This window comes from Mustelus asterias, chromosome 21, assembly GCF_964213995.1.
Source record: "Mustelus asterias chromosome 21, sMusAst1.hap1.1, whole genome shotgun sequence".
NCBI classification, from domain to species: Eukaryota; Metazoa; Chordata; class Chondrichthyes; order Carcharhiniformes; family Triakidae; genus Mustelus; species Mustelus asterias.
The window spans coordinates 14,136,361-14,153,635 of NC_135821.1; the positions used below are offsets into that span (position 1 = coordinate 14,136,361).

General features: G+C 41.7%; 1 protein-coding gene across 16 annotated transcripts in view; it reads right to left on the reverse strand.

The window, feature by feature from the left end:
* Positions 1-243: 243 nt before the first annotated feature.
* Positions 244-17,275, reverse strand: part of LOC144509131 (activating transcription factor 7-interacting protein 1-like) — a 187,920-nt gene continuing 170,888 nt past the window's right edge. For 7 of the 16 annotated variants that reach the window (XM_078237515.1, XM_078237512.1, XM_078237518.1 and 4 more), the window contains 5 exons: positions 12,160-12,238; positions 8,992-9,222; positions 7,672-7,890; positions 6,209-6,318; positions 244-3,639 (listed from right to left, as the gene is read on the reverse strand). In XM_078237515.1, coding sequence (XP_078093641.1) covers positions 3,223-3,639; positions 6,209-6,318; positions 7,672-7,890; positions 8,992-9,222; positions 12,160-12,238 — 1,056 coding nt within the window. In that variant the 3' untranslated portion in view covers positions 244-3,222. The remainder of the gene's footprint in view (positions 3,640-6,208; positions 6,319-7,671; positions 7,891-8,991; positions 9,223-12,159; positions 12,239-17,275) is intronic. The other 9 variants (XM_078237524.1, XM_078237521.1, XM_078237522.1 and 6 more) reach the window with 3 other exon arrangements.

Here is a 17,275-nt window from a genome sequence, read left to right on the forward strand (position 1 = left end):
TACATGCTGCTTGGTTGACAACCTGTTAAATACAGCAGAACCTGGTATTTAGAGCATGAGGCCTTCCACGTAGCAGCCAGGGTTTCAACATATTTGCCGTTAAATATTAAAGCTATTAACTGAATCAGTTTGTTTCATTATGTACTCTGAGCAGAGAACTGTGCAGCAAACCAGACAGATGAGAAGGTGGATCGTTGAAAACCAAATTCCAAGATCCATTTTATTTATACACAAGAGAAAAGATAAAATCGATAGGATCTTTATTTTCAAACTATAAACTTCAGATTTTAGTGAACAAAATATCACTTAGTTTTCAGGGCAACACAGAATGACGCCACATTTCTGAAATACAACATTAGCACATTTAACTTGCAATTGACGGTATACTACTTTTAACAAATTAAAAAAAAAAAATTTAAAAAGGCAATACTTAATTACATTCAACCTGTTCCAGCATTTCAGTGTTTAATTCCTCCCTGGGAGAGAGATTGTTCTTAGTATTTATTACAAATAGGTTTATCATAATTTATTATTGTACCCTGTGGCTAAAAGCCCCCACGGATGAGTAAATGTAAAATGCAGAGTTATAATTTGCTTTTGCGAGTGACAAGACACAGACAAGTGTCACTTTCCACGATTGCACAAGTTGACAGTTACTGACTCCCTTCCTCATAACATACAGCACAATATCCATTTGTCTGCAATGAGTGGCTCCATCTACCTCCCAAGCCTCTCAGCACTGTTTCCCCAGCTACCACAGAACATGGCATACATTCCCTGGTGCTAGACAGTGCTCTTGCACAAAACCACGCTGCACCTAAGCCTTTTCCAGCGAGCAGAAAGTCTTTTCTCCCCCCACCTTCCCCAGAGCGTGCCAGAAGGCTTTAACTCCAATTCCCCCTCTCTCCACCCCCCCCCCCCACCTCCCCAGACATCACACTGCAAAATGTCACCAAATATACTGAATATGTTCCTCCACCTACACTGAATTTAACCAAGGGGATACAAATGTTGACAAGAATATTTTGGCTGTAAATGACTTGCAGGGACAACTTGGACAAAAGGCCTCAATTTCTGCTATGCTCTTGCTAAATTTCAGTAATATTTGGGCAAATGTTTTACCAGTACAGCCCCCCCACCTCCCCCAAAAGATGTAAAGACTTGGACACAGAATTACCTTTTGTTCCTGTATAAGGTCAGTGTCATAATAGCTGATTGACAGATTGCCATTTTTGAAGACTTTTTTAAGGAATCGGTAGTTAAACTAGAAAACAAGTCCCAGTGTTCACGTTAGCCCCTGGTCCTGTCCAGAGATTTTTTTTAAAAAAAAAGCCATAGTCATTCAGAAGTCACTTGGGGAGCAGTGACCATTCAGCTGGCACCACTGCTGTTCAGGAACTCTGTCCTAAAACAGAAACATGGTGTCGCTCAAGTTATCAGCTGCATCATGAATTGAAATCACCTTGTAATTAAACGGATGCAAAGTGCTTCGTTTTATTCATTAGTGATTTGAGTTACAATAATTCCTGATTCTGTGGTGAAAGAGTGCAGCGATTGGTTAATGCATTGAGAACGGTTTGTCTTACGAGTTACCATCCCTTGCATGCACCTGTACCTGAGGCAGTGCACACACGCATATCATGCCAGTAACTGTCACCATATGACACAAAACATATCACTTTTGCAAAGGGAATTGTATTTGCCTTGTCTCTCTTTTAAAAAAAAAGCTCTGTCATGTCAGATAGCCGATTGTGAGCTCAGAATGGTTTTCAATGGTAAAGTTGGCTGAACAGCACTGGTTGCCATGGTGCAAGCATAAAAGCACAGCTATCAGCTTGGAAGCCAGATGTGGAACCGTCCAATAGTGGCTGTTCGAAACTGCTGCAGGAAGTAATTAATAAGGGAGGGAAGAGTTTGGGGGGGGGGGGGGGGGGAGAAAATAGCATGTGAACAAGTTGCAGGTCATTTAAGGAACAAGCACCTTATTTCTGCTCATGCTGAGTGACCTGTCGCAGCTCTTCCTAGGATAAGCAGGTCCAGCTGCATGCTCCTGAAACCCGACTCATCTCAACATGCACACTCGATGAGTGGATTTTTATGTTGTGCTTGCTGATTACGCCAGGTTAGGCATGAAAGATTTGTTGCTTGCAAGCAAGCATATATACAACATAGTGGCTTTAATGGGAGAGCAGGTTTGAGATTTATATTTATATATATATATATATATATATTTTTAAAAAATTCATTAGACCAGAAAAGTGGTACTGATGAAAAGGGCTTTCTCAAAGTGTCAGACTCACTGTCCAGTGACCACACCATGAAGTACTTCTTGCACACTGATTAAAAATATATTTTAGAGAATTTTATCTGTCTCTGGAGTGCACAGATTACTCTGATAACACACTTAACAAAAAGCTTTTGGCAAAAAAAACCCCATAGAATCTGCTTTTATTCACCTCCCACCCCAACACAGAAAAGCATCTCATTTTAAAAACTTACAGTTTCAATGATCTTACTGGATGTGAAATGATGAATGGAGGCATGTCTGATTTCTTCGATGAGGCCCCACACAGTCGATTACAATGTCTCTAATAATCAAGTATGCAGTCCATTGCAAGTTGCATTTATTTCAGGAGTATTTCAGACAATGCGGTAAAACCCATTATCCTATACGGTCACTGCTGATCCAACTTTCACTGCTTTTCTTTTTGAAGTGATAGCTAAAGTCGCAGCAAGAACAGTTTTTTAAAAAAAAAGAATAAGATAATACATGTATGAATTATCACCTTTTAACGGTCCATAGCACGCATCACATTTGGGAATGTTATTCTTTAAAACCCAACCCAACTGATGACCTTAGAATAAACAAAATATGCCGCTCGGTGCTGCTGTTTCACCAGTGACTTGATCGCATCAAACATTGCCGAGTCAAATCAGGTCTGCGGTGATAAGAGAAGCAACTTAGTTGTGGCAGCAGTAATGCAACACCACACGCTGCAACATTCTGTCTTTATTTTGCTGCAGTTCAGTGCTGCCAAATTTATACCATGACCCTCTTGTATATATGCAGTGTAGTGTACACAGATACCAAGTGAGTCAGACATCTATAGAAAAACTACAACACATCATGCATGATGTAAGAAAAGAAATGAAAAAATATCATTTTGAGCTTTGTGGTTCTTTGTTTTTTTTTCTTGATTTTTCTTTTTCTTTTTTGTTGAATTAATTACCCTGAGTCGACATCACATCAGTCGACTGTGGATCACAGAACACCCCATATCGGCCGTAAATGTCCTTTGCACGGACCGCAAAGTAGTACTTGCTTCCGGACACAAACTGAGTGAGGGTGCAGGCCATGGGAAGCGGCAACGCCTTCACTTCGCCAATCTTCTTCCACTGGGAAGGGGTTGTGGTAGCAGGATCTTCGTGGTAGGCGTAGAGATGGTAGCTGTCCACAAGCGCACAAGAGCGGTCCACTTCCAGGACACTCCAGGACAGGACTATTCCGTTCTGACTCTGGACGCGGGCGAGCTTCAGGTGAGGCTTCTGGGGTGGAGAAGTATTAGCAGCCTCTGGAGGTAACCGCTGTGGCGGTTGGGCCTCAGGGAGTGGCGCCGGGTGGATGGGTCGAGGTGGCTCCTGTATTGAAACAGACAATGGAGAAAGTCATTTTCAAACTCAAACACTGAGAAACTCCAGCCCAGGCTTTCTACAACATAACCCTGCAAAAAAAAAAAGCAATTAGTGCAACATTTATGAAGGAGCGAGGCTCCAGAAAATCTGACAAAGTGAGGCTCTGGAGAATCTAAAGAAGTTCCATAAGTAGAGGAGGAATAAAGAAAGAGAAAGATATGCATGGGAGTGAAGAAGTAAAATGGGAGGAGGAGTATGCAGATCATAAATACTAAATTAGTGGGGCTGCTGGGGGAGGTACGGTGGCACAATGATTAGCAATGCTGTCTCACAATGCCAGAGTCCCGGGTTCAATTCCAGCCTCGGGTGACTGTCTGTGCAGAGTTTGCATATTCTCCCCGTGTCTGGGTTTCCTCCGGGTGCTCCTGTTTCCTCCCACAGTCCAAAGATGTGCGGGTTAGGTTGATTGGCCATGCTAAATTGCCCCTTAGTGTCAGGGGGACTAGCAGGGTAAATAAGTGGGGTTATGGGTATAAGGCCTGGATGGGATTGTGGTCTGTGCAGACTTGATGGGCTAAATGGCCTCCTTCTGCACTGTAGGGATTCTATTCTACTGTGCTGTAAACTCCATGTAAAATCACACAATATTGATAAAAGTCACAGGATCCACAGGAATTATTTCTTCTGGCAAAAGATTTGGAACTACAGAAGAAGTAATGCTTCAGTTCTAGAGACTTGATCAGACCTCATCTAGAGTACCACGTTCAGTTCAGGGCACTGCACCTCAGGAAGGATACATGGGCATTGGAGTTTGCATAGTGCAGAGTCACTAGAATGAAAACAGGGCTTAAAGAGTTAAATTATGAGGGCGTGTTGAATAAGCCTAACTTGTAATCCCCTGAGTTTAGGGATACGATAACATTAAAAATAACTTGCCTGTGTTACAATCAAGAGGGCCAGCTGAAACATTTAATTCATTGATTGAGAATAGTCTTGAAACCAATCTCAAATGGAAGAATTGCTGCAGAGAATCTACTGTCAGAAAAGATTTCACTGGTGGTGAGCAGAAGGGGAATGCAGAAGAGTTTAAATGTTATTTTTGATAGAGGACATGGAATTTTGTAATCGCTTTCTCTCTATTGTTTCTGTTGGTGTTTATATAGTGCCTTGTTGCATTCACAGCTCTCAAGTGTTCTAAATTACTTTTCAATACCAAGAAAATTAAATTAAAAAGCAGGAGAAAGAGGTTTAGATCATGATTTGAAGCAGCAGGTTGTGCAAGTAAATAACAGAACTGCCAAAGTAGCAAGATTTCTGACCAAACGCCTGCTTTACAGCTGCATACCCTGGCAGCTATGAGTGTATTTTTATTATGCAGCTTAATAGAGGACATATTTTGTTTTCCATGTATATCACTTGCAATGGTGAAACTCCAAAATCGAGCGCCATATCCTGTTCTTATGAGGGCATCCTTCAGCGTCTGGAGGTGTCTGTTGCGATCCTCCTAATCCGAGCAGATCCTGTGTATATGGAGGGCTTCACCTGGTGTTGTTAAAACTCTTACTGTGTTTACACCAGTCCAACGCCGGCATCTCCACAGATGGAGTTTAATGCAGACAAGTGTGAGGTGTTGCACTTTGGAAGGACAAACCAAAGTTTAAAGGGAATATTAGGGGGGCTTCTTCACACACAGAGTGGTGGGAGTGTGGAATGAGCTGCCAGATGAAGTGGTGAATGCGGGCTCACTTTTAACATTTAAGAAAAACTTGGACAGGTACATGGATGAGAGGGGTGTGGAGGGATATGGTCCAGGTGCAGGTCAGTGGGACTAGGCAGAAAAATGGTTTGGCACAGCCAAGAAGGGCCAAAAGGCCTGTTTCTGTGCTGTAATGTTCTATGGTAAGAAAGCCTTCTGCACATCAGGTCTCTGCCAGGCAAGGGGCAGATACACCACTGTACACAGGTCTCTGTCAGGAAGGTGCAGATACACCACTGTACACAGGTCTCTGCCAGTCAAAGGGTAGATACACCACTGTACACAGGTCGCTGCCAGGCAAGGGGCAGATACACCACTGTACACAGGTCTCTGCCAGGCAAGGGGCAGATACATGACTGTACCCAGGTCTCTGCCAGGCAAAGGGCAGATATACCACTATGCACAGGTCTCTGCCAGGTAAGGGGTGGATACACTACCTGTACCAGTCATCAGGCTGCAGAGTAGTTGGGACAGTTGCAGAGGTTCCACACCTCATTCCTGGACCACATGCGGAAATGACTGCCCTCACTCATCGCCGCTTCCCTGATAGAATGATCAAGCTCTTGGGGCCTATGTAGAGTTACCAACTGAGATCAGCTAGCTTAGCAGGGTCTGTTCATCATCACCCTCACATTACTACTGAATTTCATAACAAACTTCCTTGAAGCTGGGATTCTACCTACAAATTCAAACGATCTTGGCTGAAACAGGTGGCAGAAAGCCTCCCCTCAATGCTGGACGTCACCTGACTGATTGTGACTAATGCTCTATTATTGTAAAGATTGCAGTGTGTGTACACCGACATTTAGAATGCCTTACCTGTGTAGGCCGATGATGTACTGTGAACTGAGGCATGTTCGGCATCACAGGAATGGAGATTACATTGTTCACAATGTAAGATGTTTGAGGCAGCCGGACTGACATACCTGCTACATAAAAGGGAATGAATTATTTTGGAGGATTGCACATCCCATCTTGCCTCTGGGGATATGGCTTTGTCTAGGTATCATAAAAAGGCACTTTAGTTGAAGAGCTTAAACTCGATGTAACATTTTATTGCAGCCCACGAAAGATGGCCCTGCTCAGATTAATGATTACAGCATTCGAAAATAAAACACCCAAAGAATTACCTTGGGTCAGCAGTGAGATCAGGCAAGCTAAAGGATGCAGTGACCTTACATTTAATCAGTAGCTACATTACACCCACTGCGATAGTATTCCAAAGAACAGTTGTGAAGAATTTTTCATTAGGCATGTGAAAATAAGGGAGCAGAGATCTTGCCCTGTCCAGCAAATCAGTCATGGGTTCCCAGCCTATTTAAATAATGAATACCTATAAACTTGTCAAAAAGTCATCATCACTGGTAAGATCCTTTGCATTCCAGTAGTATTACCCAATTATCTAACACTAGCCATGCTAACTGAGAATCTGTATACATTATTATTGCGGAACAGCATATCTGTAAGAGGCCACTATGGGACAACTGGGATCTACTCTTTGTGCTCAAAACCAAACCATGTATAAGAAGATACAAAATCTGTCAAACAGCAAAAATCCAGCTAGTCTATTCCAGCCTGACCTGTACTGCTGTGATGCCATAAGCGTCAGGTTAAAAGATCTCCTACACCTTAGGGGAAATGCTTACATTCAGAGGACCTGGATGTCCTGGTGTGTAAATCACAGGGAGGTAACATTCAGATACCCAAAGAGAAAATGCTGGAAAATCTCAGCAGGTCTGGCAGCATCTGTAACGAGAGAGAAGAGCTGACGTTTCGAGTCCCGATGACTCTTTGTCAAAGCATCAATGTCCGCCAATGCAGCTTTGACAAAGGGCCGTCTGGACTCGAAATGTCAGCTCTTTTCTCTCCTCACAGATGCTGCCAGACCTGCTGAGATTTTCCAGCATTTTCTCTTTTGCTTTTAGATTCCAGCATCCGCAGTAATTTGCTTTTAACATCCAGGTACAGTGAGCAACTGGGAAGGCAAATGGTATTGCGAGCTTTTGCTACAAAGGGATTGAGTATAAGAATGAATAAGTCTTAGCATAATTATACTCTATAATTATGGCTGTGTGGACAGAGTTTCCAAATTCTTGTTCCGAGCACAACTCCAGCCTGATCAATAAGAAGGATCCAACTGCTGACTGTGTGCAATGCCACAGGCCATTTACTAGCTTGTTTAAATAATAAATTGAATAAACAAAAAGAATAGACTAGAGATACACTGTTCAAGACTGTCCTTTCCCTTACAGTAGGCTAAACTTAACAAACCGTATCCTTACCACTAACAGGTGGCTGAGGGCTGGGTTGTCGCATAGCTTGGCTTTGCGTTGTGACAGCACGCACTGGATTGTGGCTTTGGTATGGAGGGGGTGTTGTAAAAACTGTTGGGTTCGTACTTCCTCTTTGGAGAGTGGGAAGTGGTGGTCTCACAGGGGCCTGTGATGTTGGTGGTGGCATCGGTGGACGTTGATGCTGAAGCAAGTTAGCACTTGTTTGCCCTGCAAAGAGAACACATTGAACATTTTGTCATGACTGCTCCACATTTTTAATAAGGCCTTTTTAAAATGGGAAAACGCATTAAAGACTTGCATTTATATTAAATCTTTCATGATCTGAATGTCCGAAATCATTTTACAGCCAAGTAGTTAAAATTATTACACATAATCAATGTAAAAAAAAACAGCAGTTAATTTACACGCAGCAAATATCCACACACAGCAAATATGACACCATTATTGACCTCTCTTCACATTCTGAAAACCAGTGCTAACATAAACACGCCAAGACACTTAGTGTAATCCTCCTCGAAGCACCATGTAATCAAAACAGAATTATTTCATAAAGTGTGTCAACCCTAGCGACTGAAAATGGTGGTAATGGTTATATAGCTCATTCTCCCCAAATTTCCTCTTGTAAACAGAGAGAAAATCGCTTGGAAGACTCAACTGGTAATGTCCAGTGTGATAAAGCCACCCAGTTCATGAAGGTTAAGTTGATCTTTCTCTACACCCGAGCTATGACTGTTAACACTACAATCTGCACTCACTCCTTCAATATGAACGGATGCTTTGTCCGTGTAGCACGCAAGAAACAATACTTTTCACTGTATGCTAATACATGTGACAATAATAAATCAAATCAAGGTTAAGGAAATAAAGAAAAGGGCTCACACTGCTGTACTGCCTTTCACAGGTTCAAGACACCCCAAAGCACTTCACAGTCAATGAAGTACTTTTGAAGTGAAGTCACTGTTGTAATGCAGCAAATGCAGCAGCCAATTTGCACACAGCAAGCTCCTGCAAACAGCAATGTGACAATGACCAGACAATCTGTTTTAGTGAGGGATAAATATTGGCCAGGACATTGGGAGAGCTTCTCCCAATTCTCATGGGGTCTTTTGTGTCCACTGCCATGGTTTACTAGCTAATCCAAAAGATTTATTTTGAATGGTGCAACATTCCCTCAGTACTGCACTGAAGTGCCAGTTTAGATCTTCAAGTTTCGGAAGTGTAGCTATTACCAACTCTCACCCCTCCTCAACCCTACCACCATTGCTGGACATGATCTGAAAATCCGACCATTAATATTGGTTCCAATACCTGTTAGTACTCTACCTGCAGACACGCTATGCACGTTGGTGGTCTGTATGGTTAACCCAACTGTACCCGGGCTGTTCTGGGGTGCTGGCAAGTGGGGCTGCGTCGATGTCTGCTGCGGAGAAATTCCCTGGGGAGCTGCAGGGGGTCTGACCTGCGGCTGGGGGACAGTGGGTGAAGATACTGGAAGCTGAGTTGCTCCTTGGTTAACAGCCTGATTCTGTTTCTTGGCTTCTGGGCAAGAAAATAGCACATCAAACTTTTGCAAACATTCATAGTACAGTACCACCCTAAATAGAGGGAGAGAACCATTTATACATACATTCATTTAAAAAGGTTGTAAAATAAGATTTTATGTCTTCATCCAAGCTCAAATTTCACTTAAGACTGATCTGTAAAAAGCATCCTGATGTACCACTCGAATATTCTTGTGCATCCTTCTGCAATCTGACAAAAGGGTGAACAATTTCTGTTGGTCTTCTAATAAATATGGGAACAGGAGGCGGCCATTTAGCCCCTTCATGAGATCATGACTAATTAGTCCATACTTCTTAATATCTTTCGATAACAAAAATAATCCATCAATTTCAGATTTGAAATTAATAATCGATCTAGAGTGTACTGCTGCTTGCAGGACAGAGTTCCAAAATTCTACCACGCTGTGTACAAAGTATTTTATAGTTTCACTTCTGAAAAGCCTGACTCCACTTTTTAGACTATGTTTTCTGGTCCTAGACTCCCCAACCAGCAGAAATAGTTCCTCTCCAACTGCCTTATTGGTTTCCGTTAATACCGTAAACTTTGATCAAATCACCCCAACCGTCTAAATTTCAGGACATACAATCTCAGGTTGTGTGATCTTTTCTAGTAATTTGGAGTCTAAGAATCATTCTGGTAAATCCGCTTGCATTCCCTCCAAGGCCGTTATATACTCATAGAACCCTACAGTGCAGAGTGAGGCCATTCGGCCCATCGAGGTTGCACCGACCACAATCTCACCCAGGCCCTATCCCCACAACCCCACCCAGGCTCTATCCCCACAACCCCATGCATTTACCCTAGCTAGTCCCCCTGACAATAAGGGACAATTTAGTGTGGCCAATCCACCTAATCTGCACATCTTTGGACTGTGGGAGGAAACCGGAGCACCCAGAGGAAACCAACACAGACACGGGGAGAACGTGCAGACTCTGCACAGACAGTGACCCAAGTTGGGAATTGAACCCAGGTCCCTGGCGCTGCGAGGCAGCAATGCTAACCACTGTGCCACCATGCTGCCTCAAGGTGAGGTACTCTGAAACGCTCACAGTTCTGCAGGTTTGGTCTAACCAGGGTTTTGTAAGTGGAGCACCCCTTCTACTGACCTGTGTTCCAATCCTCTAGATGGCAAGACCTGCATTCCATTAGTCTTTGATTATTTTCATATAATTGCTAGGGTGCAGAAGGAGGCCATTCGGCCCATTAAGCCTGCATCAACAACAATCCCACCCAGACCCTATCCCTGTAACCCCTGCTAATCCCCCTGACACCAAGGGCAATTTAGTGTGGCCAATCAACTTAACCCACACATCTTTGGATTTTCTGTCCTTGTTCATGACATTTCAATGATCCATGTACCAGGAGCTCCAAGTCACTTTGAACCTCCACCGTTTCTCACTTTTCATCATTCATAAAAAACCATGTTCTATCCTTTTTTTGCCCAAACTGACCTGACACTTGCTTATATTGAAATCTATTTGTCGGAACAGTTTTGCCCATTCACTAATATACCCATCATCTACACTGCTTGCAATGTTGCCCATCTTTGTGACATTCTATCCCATCATCTTAGTCATTAATAAATATGGTGAAGAGGCGAGGCCCCAACACATTATTGCAGGAAAACGCTAGTCACCTGCTGCCAATTCGAGTACTTGCCCATTACTTCTACTCGGTCTCTTGCCATCCAGTCAATTTTCTATCTAGATCAAGAAGCTGCCTTCAATTTCATGGGTTTCAGCTTTAGGCAGCAGTCTTTTTATGAGGGACTTTATCAAATGTCTTCTGGAAGTCCATATAAATAACATCCATAGTTATTCCCCTGTTTACTTAAGTCGTCCTTCGAGAAATTCAAAATATTTACATCAGACGTGACCTGCCCTTTAGAACCCATGCTAGTTCCCTCAGATCAGCTGAAAATTTAAGGTGTTCAGCCTAACAATGACAGACTGTAGCAATTTCCCAAGAGACTGGCTTCTAATTTCCTGGTTTTCCTCTCACCTTTCTTATATAGCAGAGTTACATGCATCATTTTTCAATTTAAGAGTATGGCTTCTGAATAGAGAAAACTTTGGAAGACTATTGGTTAGCACCGCTGCCTCAGTGCCAGGTAACTGGGCTCAATTCTGGCCTTGGTTGCCTGGCTGTGTGGAGTTTGCACGTTCTCCCTGTCTCTGCATGGGTTTCCTCCAATTTCCTCCCACTGTCCAAAGATGTGTAGCTCAGGTGGATTAGCTATGGTAAAAGCATGGAGTTACAGGGATAGGGCAGGGGGGTGTGGGCCTTGGTAAGATGCTCTTTCGAAGAGTTGGTGCAGACTTGATGGCCCGAACGGCCTCCTTCTGTACTGTAGAGATTCTATGATAGTCCCTTGTTGATTCTAAGGCAGTTCTAGGTTGTCGCATAAAACTTTGTTGCATGTTTATCTAATCCCAGAATTTATGTAATTTACCCATTACGTAGCGGCAGCCAGAAGGTGCACAACTCCCATTAGGTCTTAAATGCTTTCCTATTTCCTAATTCTACCCATTAGTTTCCACTGCCCGTTTACCACTTTTTATATCCTTTTATCATTGAAACGATTTAATCCTGAAACACGAAGGCAGCTACTACCCTCCAAACAGCTGCTCTGAAACTAGGGGCTGAACAGATAAGAGAATGGCTAAAATGCAATTCTGTGATATGATCTCCATGGAGCAGTTTATTGAACACAGGAGTTAAAAATTAAACTTTAAGAAGGCAAATTCATAAGATGATACAATATTCTGCACCAAAACCAGGTAAGCCTCCAAGCAAGTTAGCCAGGAATACATTGCAATTGCAGGCGATGTTTGCAGATTTGACTAGAGTGATCTTATATCACATACTAAGTATAGGAAGTATAGAAAGCTGTAGGATCACCAAGTTTCATACCTTGCGCAGAGACATCATCTTCATCATCACCCGTCAGGTCAATAACAGCTCCCATGTCACTTCCTCCTGTCTTTGCACTCTGAAAGAAAAAACTGCTGTGTTTTGCGATGGCATTCCTCTAGTCATGACGGGCTACATCAACAACTTGTGGTCACGTCACTACATACAGACCTGTGACTGGTGTGAATTGCGCTGTGGCTTCTCACCATCTTCTACTGGCTCGTTTTATAGGTCCAGTTCAGTGACTCTTTCATAAACTTTAATATTGATTCAAAAAAATCTCTAACTATTTGCAGTTGCGAGTGCCTAGAATTCCACAATTCTTCCCTGTTGATTGTTAGGGAAATGGTGATTAGAGTGCAATCAAGGATTAAGCAGTGTCTTGGGGCATGTCTATAGCTGTGGGATTGGGACAGTTTTCCTATTTATCACCCAATCACTAGAATGGGAGTACCAATTCTTTCCTGGAGTTCTAGCATCTGCAACTAAGGGCGAAGTCAGAAACTCCCACCCCGAAATCCTGATGAGGGAAGTCAGAGCCTCACTGACCCCACAAGTAGTGGATTGAAAGTGACATGGAAATTTTGTGCAATGTCTTGAATGGGCAGATATTACGGTTAGGTTTTAAAATGGAATCACAAATGAACAAGGCTCACATGCAATTACTGCAGCCACTCAAGACAAAAGGCACAAATGTAAATTTTATCAGTGTAAATACCCAAGAATTAAGAGCAGGAGTAAACAATTCAGCCCCTCAAGCAGTCAATACAAGCATGGCTGATCTTATCTCAGTCTTAACTCCCACGTTGCTGCCTGTAAGCCTTCAACTCATCATTAATTAAAAATCTGTTTATCTCCTCCTTAAATTTACTCAATGTCCCAGCATCCACCACACTCTGGGGTAGTGAATTCCACAGATTCACGACCCGTTGAGAGAATTAATTTCTCCTCATCTGTTTTAAATCTGCTGCCCCTTATCCTAAAACTGACCTTGTGTTCTAGATTGCCCCACAAGAAACCTTTCTCTGTCTACTCTGTCAATCCCCTTTAGCATCTTATACACCTCAATTAGATCTCCCCTCATTCTTCTAAACTTTATCTCAACCTCTCTTCATAATCTCTGGATTAATCTAGTGAACCTCCACTGAACTACCTCCAGTGCAACCACATCTTTCCTCAAGTAAGGAGATCAAAAGTGTGCACAATACTCCAGGTAAAGTCCCACTAATGCCTTGTACAGTTGCAGAAACACTTCCCTACTTTTATACTCTTATTCCTTGAATAATAAATGCCAAAATTCCATTTGCCTCCCTTAATACCCACTGTACCTGCATACTAGTTTTCTGTGATTCATGCTCAAGGACATCCAGATCCCTCTGCACCAAAGCACTCTGAAATTTCTCCCCATTTAAATAATAATTTACCTTTCTATTTTTCTTACCGAAATGGATAACCTCACACTTATCCAGGTTAAACTCCATCTGCCAAATTTTGGCCAACTTACCTAACCTATCCATATCCATTTTGTAAATTGCTTATTTCTTTATCACAACTCACTATACCACCTATTTTAGTGCCATTTACAAATTTGGCTAGATTACCTTCTATCCTTGCATCCAGGTTACTAATATAGATTGTAAATAATTGGAGCCTGAGGGCCGAACCCTATAGCACGTTACTAGCTCCATCTTGTCAGCCAGAAAAAAACTCATTTATCCCATCTTTGCTTTCTGTTGGTTAGTCAGTCCTCTATCCAAGCTAATAAATGACCTCTAATCCCATGTGATCCTACCTTGTGTATTAACCTTTGGTGCATTACCTTATCTCATGCCTTCCAGAAGTCCAGATATACAACAACTACAGGATCCCCATTAACCACTTTGCTTGTTACATCTTTGAAGAACTCTAGCAAATTAGCCAAACACTATTTACCCTTCATAAAACCATGCCGACTCTGACTGCATTTTGACTTTCCAAATGTACTGTTATCACAACAACAGATATTAAACCAACTGGTCTATAGTTTCCTACTTTCTGCCTCCCTCCCTTTTTGAACAAGGGCATTATATTAGAAATTTTCCAATCCATTGGAACCTTTCCCGTATTCAAGGAAGTTTGGAATATTCTAACCAATGGATTCACTATATCCACAGCCACTTCCTTCAAGATCTAGGATGTAGGCCATCAGGCCCTGGGGACTTGTCTCCCTTCAATCCCAATAATTTGCTCAGCACATTTTCCTACTGATGATTATTCTAAGTTGCTTCCTTTCTATTATCTCCCAATAATAATGTTCCCTCCCATCGTAAAAACTGAGGCAAATACTGATTTAGTGTCTCTGCCATTTCTGTGCTCCCCACTATTAACTCCACAGTCTCATCCTCCAAGAATCCAACATTCACTTTAGCTACTCTCTTCTCTTTTATATACTTGCTATCTTTTTTCATATTTTGTGCTTGTTTTCTTTCATAATTTACCTTTGCTCTTATTACATTTTTTTGTAACCGTTTGTTAATCTTTAAAAGTTTCCCAATCTTCCAGCCTGCCACTGGCCTTTGCAATATGGTATGTTTAGCCTGGTCTTTATGTTATCTTTAACTTCCTTGCTAAGCCATGGATGTTTCTTCCCCCTCATACAATTTTTCTTCCTCTCTGGAGTGTATTTTAGTTGGGAGGAATTGACCATCTCCTCAAACATGTGCCACTGATCATCAACTGTCCCACCTTTAAGCCTTCCTGCCCAGTCCACTCGGGCCAAATCTGTCCTCATGTCTATATAATTAACTAACTCCAGAACACTAATGTGGGACTCCAGTTTCTCATCCTCTGACTGAATTTTAAATTCTAGCATGCTATGATCACTCTTCCCTAAAGGATTCTTAACTAGGAGAACATTAATCCCTCCTTATTACACAACACCAAATCTAGCACAGCCTGCTCCCTGGTTGGTTCCACATCATCAGCGGTGTTAGTCAGATGGTGCAATATTTAATCTTGGAATGTAGTGTATTCTGCTGAGGTGGCTCCTCATCTCTTTTGAGCCCTAAAATCTATGAATAAAATTAGCTTCAGCCACTCAGTTAAATGGTCAGGGATTGAATTAATAAGGAAAGACTGTTTTCTAAAGGGAGATTGGTAAGTAATTAGAGAATAGAGATTGGCAAAAGAACCAGACGTGACAAGAAATTATTTTTCTCTTTAAATGCAGCGAGTTGCAATCTGGAATGCAGTATTTGAAAAGGCGAAGGAAGAAACTCGATAGCAACTTTCAAAAAGGAACTAGATAAAATATTTGAAAAGGAAAAAATTGTCAAGCCTATAAAAGAAAAGTACAGGAAAATGGAACTAATTGGATAGCTCTTTCAAAGAGGGCATAATGGTCTGAAAGTCTTCCTTCTGTATTGCGACACTGATTCTAATTGATCAATAGTGATATTATGTAAGCATATTTAAGAGTTTCCACGGGTTTAAGTGGAAATCAAATTGTTGCTTTTCATCGGTGAAATATATATTTTATTCATGTCTAAACAAATTGATGCATGATGTGTGTTGAGTTAGTAAATCTCAGCTGGGAAACTGTAGAAGGGTACTATAACTTTCCCTTGTGGCCCTAAATTGGGGAGAGGTGAGGTGGGGTAACCACCAAAGATTCCTAATCACTATTCATTAAGTCTTACAGAAAAATGTTTCGGTGTAGACACTGCATGATAATAGGATTGTGGCCCAGAGTTTCATAACCTCTTGTCAATTGAGGGAGCTACTTCATATTAAAACTGTATCTCAGAAACATACAGCATCATTAGCAAAGAAGATAAAATAGATGGGGAGGATGGCTGTCAGAGAAGGGAATATATGCAAGTTGATGCTAACCATTAGAAGTGGCTTCAACTTGTAAATTAAAATGTAAACAAGCTGTCAGCATTTGCTGCAATTAGGAATTTGTCAATTAAGCACATCCGGAACCAACATCTAGGGAATAATTAATCACAGATGCAGTCAGACCTGCTGAGATTTTCTAGAATTTTCTGTTTCAGATTCCAGCATCCGCAGTAATTTGCTTTTATTTAAAGGCTGTAATATCCTCAATTCCAGGTTGCAGATCAGAAGTATCCAACAGGTTTTGTAACAAAGGCGTGCACATTTTCTATGAATTCTATGCAGGCATTGCACCTTTCAATGTAACATTTAAACTTGTGGTAGATGTATAATTTTCAAATAGATTAACCGCAGCCCTTATTTGGCTGATCACTAGCCAAGGAAAAGTCTATGGTAATGTTGCTGTTGGTTTAACTGAACTTCACTCAACTAAATCAGACTCATCTAATCATGACCATTGTTGAACAGTTTGTGATGTGGTCAGGTCCTGGGAAATCAGGACTCAGGAACCAACACCACCCCCCTCATCCCTCTTTGCAAATTCTGTCTGCAACGTGAGCTGAACTGCACAAATCGATGGTAATTGATCAATATATACACCACAATACTAACATATCCATAGTTAGTAGACAGCGTGCCCAAACGTCCACAAGTGGTGCCACATATTGGTGGGGATGAGAGTTGAGAGCTAGAGTCCACCTACATGGATCAGTTTTCAACATTGTCGTCAGAAGCAGGGGGAAGCCTTGGGGCAGCCAGGAACGGCTGTGGGGGGAGACATGTTGTATGCTCAAATCCACTAGTATACCCAGCAGTTCTGTTCACTTAGCCTCAGCTGTTTATTTGTGGGGAAGGGGAGAAAACAGAGGAAAGATAAGAGGAGCAACTGTAGCCTCTAGTTTCAGATAATTAAATGGATTTAAAAAAAAATCAGTTCTGTACAACAGAAGTTAAAATGCAAATCACTCATTAATTGTGTATTCAGAAATGTGAAGGGGTTTTGATGGAATTAATAAGGAAAAAACGTTTTCTAAAGGGAATTGGTAAGTAATTGGAGAACAGGGATTGTCAAAATTGGCAAAAGAACCAGAAGTGACATGAAAAATTATTTTTCTCTTTTAATTGCAGCAAGTTGCAAGCTGGAATGTAGTATTTGAAAAGGCGAAGGAAGAATCTCAACAGCAACTTTCAAAAAGGCACTGGATAAAATATTTGAAGAGAAAAAAATTGTCAAGCCTAT